Raw genomic sequence first — 8,213 nt, 5'->3', positions numbered from 1 at the left:
TAGATCATTAACATTGCACTGAGAATTTCATGATAATGATCGACAGTACGATACAACTGCAGTCACTTTTTTGTTTTTACTCCCATGTGGGAGGAAAGGCATTAAATGCATTCGACATACTGTACTAGGCCTGAGGCCCGTTGATACTTATCATTGCAGATAGCGTTCGATAATATTATAATTAACATTTATATTATAACTAACAATCTTAGAGTAAAACAATTAGACTGGTCTTCATGGTATGTTGACAGAAGGACTGATTAATCACGACTACCTGGATAGTTTGAAATTAAGGAGTTTTCAGAGAGGTGCAGAAGATTTCCACCAATAATAATAATAATCTATATAAATAAAAAGGTAAATGTTCGTTGGTTCATAATCGCTAATCTCCGGAAGTTCTTCACCGATTGCATTGAATTTTTGACACAATGTTCCATTCGCATCCTAACAAGTTTTCATATACACACTATATTGATGTCATGTCTGTGATTGGAAAAAAAAACATGCTTTTATTTAAACTGTGTTTTTTCGTGTGTTTTGCATGTGACGGAAATCTTCGAAACCTCTTGATCGATTGCTTTGAAACTTTGACACAACGTTGCGTTCGAATAGGAGCGTGATTTTATACCTACTATATACATACATACTCTTATAGTACCTGTGGCAGGAAAAAAAAACATGCATTTTGGAAAAACAGTGTCATCTATTGGACGTAAGAGCAACACACGTTATAATCTCCAAAAGTTGTTCACCGATTGCTTTGAAATTTTGACTCAACGATCCATTCTAATACACGCGTGTTTTTATATACCTACTATATAGATGACATATCTGTGACAATTAAAAACACGATTTTTTGAAAAACAGCGACACCTGTTACACGTAATAGCAACACATGCTATTACTAAATATGTTACGATTCCATTTCAGTGTTTCCGATTTCATTGATAAATTGAATTTTCATTGATTTTTGTTTATTTTTATTTTTATTGAATTATTTTGTGTGCCATTGCCTTGGAATTGAGCTGTGTTGTTTACCATACCGTTCATTTCATGAGTATAGCTTATTTTTTTATTTTTTCATTGTTTTTCATTTCGTTTTTTTAACTGTTCTTCTTATTTTTAAGTGATGAGAAAATCAGCTCATTTGATGTTCCTAATTTTCTGGTGGGAACATCAGATCATTTGGGAATGCATCAGATAAGGGAGTGGGGATTGGTGGGGTGGACGAGGGAAAGAAGTGGTTGATGGTGGGGAGGACAAGGTGACAGGGGAGGGGGTAATGGTGGGGAGGACGAGGGGATGACGGAGTGGGGAGGGCGAAGGGACGATCGAGTTGGGGATTGTGGCTAGGACAAGGTGACAAGGTGACAGGAGGGAGTAATGATGAGGAGAACGAGGGGATGGGGGAGTGGGGAAAGGCTGGGAGTATGAGGGGATCGGGACTGAGGAATTGTTGGGAAGGGGGAAGGGGTGAATAGCAAGGAGAACTGGGGGACATTAAACATATATATTGTTGCTCAGCAACGCACATGCACAACGCACATAATAATAATAATAATAATAATAATAATAATAATAATAATAATAATAATAATAATAATAATAATAATAACGATAATAATAATAATAATAATAATAATAATAATAATAATAATAATAATAATAATAATAATAATAATAATAATAATAATAATAATAATTGTATTGCTACCATTTTATTCAAAGCATATTTGTTTTTTAAGAAGAAAAAATCCCACGTTCCACATTCATTTGCTGATTCCTAAAAAAAGTTATTCTTAATTGTTTACTAATATTGGTAGTGAATAACGGAGGGTAAAATACCCCCCCCCCCCCTTCCCCACACACACCCTTCCCATTATAGGATACAAACCTGCAAGTTGATCCTCAGCCAATGAATATAAATATATTCATGAGTCATCAAGGCAGCACATGATGAACACGTCATTAAGGCAGAACATGATGAACAATTTATCGAGGCAGCACATGATGAACAACTCATCGAGGCATCACATGATGAACAAGTCAGTGACACAGCTCATGATGAACAAGTCAATGAGGCAACACATGATGAACAAGTCAGTGACACAGCTCATGATGAACAAGTCAATGAGGCAACACATGATGAACAAGTCAATGAGGCAACACATGATGAACAAGTCAGTGACACAGCTCATGATGAACAAGTCAATGAGGCAACACATGATGAACAAGTCAGTGACACAGCTCATGATGAACAAGTCAATGAGGCAACACATGATGAACAAGTCAATGAGGCAACACATGATGAACAAGTCAATGAGGCAACACATGATGAACAAGTCAATGAGGCAGCACATGGTGAACAAGTCAGTGAAACAGCTCATGATGAACAAGTCATTGAGGCAGCACATTTTACTTGGCTTCAATAGATGAAAACAGGACGAAATTGCACTCTGTTTTTGTTGGTTTTTAACTGAGAGTGCCAACTGCCATATCAGAATATATTTTCTTTGACGTAAATGTTGATCAATACCAGTACGTGCTTGTGAATTTCTCCTTTATGTGGTTGTAGAATATGGATAAACTGAACTTATTCATTTAACTTTAAATTATGCATCAAATCCAATTTTCACCTTAGCAAATTATTATTGGTTATTTGAGATATTGTGCTGTAAGAGGTACAGTCTGCCCACCCTTCTCTTTTCTAGAAAACTAGTTTTCTGACACTCAAGTGTGAAAAACACTACGCCCTACACCAAGACAACTCCCCACCCCCTTCTCTCGCCCCTCCACCCTCCCACCATAGCACCAACAGTACACTCACAGCCTCCCAACCATAGGCCCCTCAACCTTCCATAACCCTCCTACACTAATCCTCCCCACACACCCTCACCCATCACCGTCATTGCCTCAATGACAATGACTGTGTGTGTGTGTGTGTGTGTGTGTGTGTGTGTGTGTGTGTGTGTGTGTGTGTGTGTGTGTGTCTGTATGTGTGTGTGTGTGTGTGTATGTGTGTGTATGTTTATGTGTGTGTGTGTGAGTGTGTGTCCGCCTTTAAATCTATATGCTTCAGTTCCAATGTTTATATATTTTAATATTCACGTTTACAATGTTTCCTTTTATAGTAAACGTTTATGACTCAGCTCAAGTGTTAAAAAGGATGAAGGAGTGACCCTCGGTGTCTGGATGTTGGCAACACCTGGGGTTGTAGGAGGAATGATCTCCTTGAGTGAGTATTGGTTACAATGTTCATAAGACATAGCTTGTTATTGTGTAGTGTGTAGACAAGAGAGCAGGCGAGGGCTGGCAAAGTTATTAAGTAGTTACAGAAAATATGTGACAGCAACGGCAGTGATGGGTGTTGTAGGGATGTGTGGGACATCGACCACAGGAGGTGGTGTACGGACCTGAGTTTTGTGAGTTTTAGGAGCCAAATGATGGCAGGAGCACTAGGAATGATGGCAGATCAAAGGCAGCAGAGATGGCAGGTAAGATGGAGTAAGCAGAGATGGTTGGGAAGTTGGTGTCGGCAGAGATGGCAGCGACGAAGTTGTCAATAAAGATGGAGGGACGATGTTGTCAATAAAGATGACGATGTTGTTAATGTTTTGGCTGGGACGATGGTGTTAATAGAGATGTCAGGGAAGAGGTCAGCAGGGATGTCTGCGAAGATGTTGCCAGCAGAGATGCTGAAAACAACTTTGTCAAGGCGTGCCGAACCATATCAATGAGTTTGGCAAGGACGAAGTATGTCATGCGGAGCGGTGTCATGCAGAGTGGTGTCATGGCACGGGAGTCGAGGAGATAAGCTTATAAAACTCAAGTAACTTGACATCGTCATCAGCCTAATGAACAAAAAATCCATCCGTCGCCTCGGCTTTAATTAAGACTTTCTCGTCGGCTTCACCACCACCACCACCACCACTACCGCCACCACCACCACCACTACCGTCACCTCCACTACCACCACCACCACCACCTCCACCAACACCATCACACTCACCGCCACTGCCACCGGAAGTACACATAAACTGGGTAACATCAGCATCATATGAGACGCTTGAAAACAGTAGGATGTCGCTTAGAAACCTAAATCAGGACTTCCACAAGGCAATCTTCACATAATTTGTTAGACCAATACTTGGATACTCAGAACTGGTATATAATCCACCCTCTGTGGAGCATTAAACCGAATTTGAACAAGAACGGAAGTTTGTAAGAAGATTGATGCTAGAGTTAAGAGGGTTAAGCTATGAGGATAAACTAATGGAACTAGATCTCACAACCCAAGAGGGTCAAAGAAATATAGGGGGATACGATCACAACATAGAAGATACTGAAGGGAACAGGTAAGGTGAAAAAACAAAAGCTATTCATGTTGAGAGAAAGTAGATCAAGAGGATCTAAGTAGTATTTGGAAACGCAAATGAGTCGAAAAATGAAAGGAAATACTTCCATCCTCAACGGGTGATCAACAAGTAGAATTCACTGACACAAGAAGTTAAGGAGTCAACTCCATCCACATCTTTAAGACAAGATTCGACAAAGAATTCGAAAGTCAGGAACGTAATTTATATATAAACGACTACAAGATGGTTAGTTGGCCGGGTCAACTACCGTAGTCACTGCTAAGTTAGCACTGTTTGGTGCATATTCCTATACTTATTGGTGTTTCAGATTCTTATATTGGACCAATAATGGAATACGCAGCACGAGCCTGGTATCCGAACTTTGACCAGCGCAAAACAAACTTATAGTTTCAGTGATTAGCCGCAAGACTTGGTCCAGAGCTAAGAGTGTCCAGCTACGAGAATATGATAAAGAAACTAAATCTGAAAACCTTTGAAAGATGAGACAGACAGGATATCATCCTAACATACATCATACTTATGGGAATAGACAAAGTAGAGATAGCTAACATCTTAAAATTATAACGAAAATGCAAGACGATACAGGGGGAACTCAAATGAATCGAAGATATGTAAAGCAATACCAGTATCTTGTACTGGTCGTCAGCAAGAGGAATGCACTGAGAGAAGACGTTGTGGAAGCCACCTCCATCCACATCTATAAGGTCATCCACTTGGGCTGGACAATAAAGCGACGATCACGCTTCTTGCAAGTCGGCGTTCAATCCCCGACCGTCCAAGTGGTTGGACACCATTCCTCTCCCCTGTCGCATCCCAAATCCTTATCCTGATCCCTTCAATAGCTATATAGTCGTCATGGTTCTTGCTCCTGATAGTTATCTTCCCTTCCTCCATACTCACTGATAGGTAACCACCACCACCACTACTACTTACGTCACACCACCACTACCAACGTCACACCACCACTACTTACGTCACACCACCACTACCAACGTCACACCACCACTACTTACGTCACACCACCACTACCAACGTCACCAAATCAACCACAATACCGAATAGATAAAATACAAACTAAGCAGGTAAAACAAGGCTAGTAGTCAAAGCTAGTAGTTGAGGCCAGTTGTCAAAGCTAGTTGTCAAAGCTAGTTGTCTAGGCCAGATGCCAAGGCTAGTAAACCTCCTTACCTACAGTTCCAAGCCTCTCCCCACCTCTACCCCAACATCATACTCGTCATCCTTCCCATACTTGACCCTCAACACCAGCACCCCTCAGCTTCCCCTCTTCCTCTCAGCCCTCACCAACCAGCAGCAACACCTCCATGAATCTTGTAGCGAACCGGCTGAAGGTATTTGTCCATTGCATCATGACTAAAAATTAAACATATTCTAAGAATGCGTTTCAAGCTCATATTGGCCTAGGTAAACACTATATTTACCTAGCAACTAGTGTACAGTAGGTGATAACTCTGAATGGTACTGAGACGTAACAGAACCAGCTTGCTGCTGTAAGAGAGGCCCGAGTCGTTGACAGGAAGAGAGTTATCGTGATGAGAACAGAGACCAGAGGAGGTCAGAGGCCCCGCACTTCACCTCCTGGAGGAGGGCAGCAAGTCGACCACGTCGGGAGAACTACTCCAAGCACACACCAACACACGGCATTGATTACTCTCGCGCCTCATGAAAATGCAGTGAGCATCTCGGAGGTATGCTGTGTTTGACACGAAGAGTGCTGCGTTTGACATGACGGGTGCTGTGTTTGACACGAAGAGTGCTGCGTTTGACATGACGGGTGCTGCGTTTGACATGACGGGTGCTGCGTTTGACATGACGGGTGCTGTGTTTGACATGACGGGTGCTGTGTTTGACACGACGGGTGCTGTGTTTGACACGACGGGTGCTGTGTTTGAAATGACGGGTGCTGCGTTTGACATGACGGGTAATGTACTTGACACAAGGGGAGCTGAACTGCACATCCGGGGAACTGCACTTAGCTTGAAAATTTATTACTGTTGTGTGAGTGTGTGTGTGTGTGTGTGTGTGTGTAAGTGTGTGTGTGTGTGTGTGTGTGTGTGTGTGTGTGTGTGTGTGTGTGTGTGTGTGTGTGTGTGTGTGTGTGTGTGTGTGTGTGTGTGTGTGTGTGTCACAGTATCTACACGCATTTACACAAAAAAACACTGAAAATTTATAACTTGGCCTTATCTTAACAGTGCTATTGGGAAGAGCTAAGATCGGCCTATCTGTTGCAATAGGCTGAGATAACCAGGGAGGGCGGCATCACGCCAATAACACACGCACAAACACTTCCCGGGACTCTCCTCCTTAAAAGTAATAGGAAAATATGGCATCTCTTCCAATTGTATTTGTGATCGTAAACTTTCCAGAGAATAGCACACGAAAATGATTTTTTTTTTTATTCTGAAGATATTTTTTGAATGCGTATCCAAAAAGAATCAAGATGTTATGACTACGTGGAAGATTCTGATGAAGGGAATAACAAATGATTTTCTTTATATATATTTATATATATATATATATATATATATATATATATATATATATATATATATATATATATATATATATATATATATATATATATTAAGGGGTAACACCACTGGTTTAATTAAAGGGACCCACATCCTCGAAGAAGAAAATAGTGTTCAGAGAAGACCTTGTGGATTCACACTGAATACTTTAATCTTTTCCTTTCCTACCACCCCTATTATTTTTTATTTGATTTTATTGCAATGCTACAGTTTACAGAAAACACACATACATATATATATATATATATATATATATATATATATATATATATATATATATATATATATTTATATATGTGTGTGTGTGTTTACTAGTTGTGTTTTTACGGGGGTTGAGCTTTGCTCTTTCGGCCCGCCTCTCAACTGTCAATCAACTGTTTACTAACTACTTTTTTTTTCCACACCACACACACACACCCCAGGAAGCAGCCCGTGACAGCTGACTAACTCCCAGGTACCTATTTACTGCTAGGTAACAGGGGCACTTAGGGTGAAAGAAACTTTGCCCATTTGTTTCTGCCTCGTGCGGGAATCGAACCCGCGCCACAGAATTACGAGTCCTGCGCGCTATCCACCAGGCTACGAGGCCCCTAAGGTGTGTGTGTGTGTGTGTGTGTGTGTGTGTGTGTGTATCTCACGAAAATACTCCTCGTCTGAAGAAGTATTAATATACGAAAGTACTTAAGGAAATTCCTGTTTCAATTTTCCTCCGTGGTCTGACACTGTCATATATACATATACACACACACACATTATATATATATATATATATATATATATATATATATATAGAGAGAGAGAGAGAGAGAGAGAGAGAGAGAGAGAGAGAGAGAGAGAGAGAGAGAGAGAGAGAGAGAGAGAGAGAGAGAGAGAGAGAGAGAGAGAGAGAGAGAGAGAGAGAGAGAGAGAGAGAGAGAGAGAGAGAGAGAGAGAGAGAGAGAGAGTCACTATTGGGGTGTAGAGTTTTCAGTTGCATATGTGCTTGGAGATCATTCCAGCTTGTTTGCATTTGTGTTGCTCACTTGGCCCCACAAAGGGAGGTGATTCGATGAAATATCTATGCCCACGCTTACCGCCAAGTGCCGTCGGGTCGTTAGGGATATAGCCTCGGCTACCAACGACTTTTGTACAGTCACGGTCGTCGAGTGGGGGTAAAGAATGAGGTACGTAATGGTGCATAGTGCTCCTGGCTGTCTGGAATTTGAATCCTTCTGGTGTGTGGAGTTTTCAGTGGCTTATTGGCTTGGGGACCATTCTAGTTTGTTCGCATTTGTATTGCTCACGTGGC

At 41.1% G+C, this 8,213-nt stretch overlaps 1 protein-coding gene across 1 annotated transcript; it reads left to right on the top strand.

Moving 5' to 3' along the window:
• Window positions 1-678: 678 nt before the first annotated feature.
• Window positions 679-2,432, top strand: LOC138369186 (probable elastin-binding protein EbpS). The gene is made up of 2 exons (XM_069332125.1): window positions 679-712; window positions 1,939-2,432. Exons 1-2 carry the CDS (start codon window positions 679-681, stop codon window positions 2,430-2,432), a joined length of 528 nt encoding a protein of 175 aa, XP_069188226.1.
• Window positions 2,433-8,213: the final 5,781 nt, after the last annotated feature.

The sequence above is a fragment of the Procambarus clarkii genome, chromosome 27 (assembly GCF_040958095.1).
Source record: "Procambarus clarkii isolate CNS0578487 chromosome 27, FALCON_Pclarkii_2.0, whole genome shotgun sequence".
Taxonomy (NCBI): domain Eukaryota; kingdom Metazoa; phylum Arthropoda; class Malacostraca; order Decapoda; family Cambaridae; genus Procambarus; species Procambarus clarkii.
The sequence above is the reverse complement of the archived record's forward strand: the minus strand, read 5'-3'. Positions and strand labels throughout refer to the sequence as shown.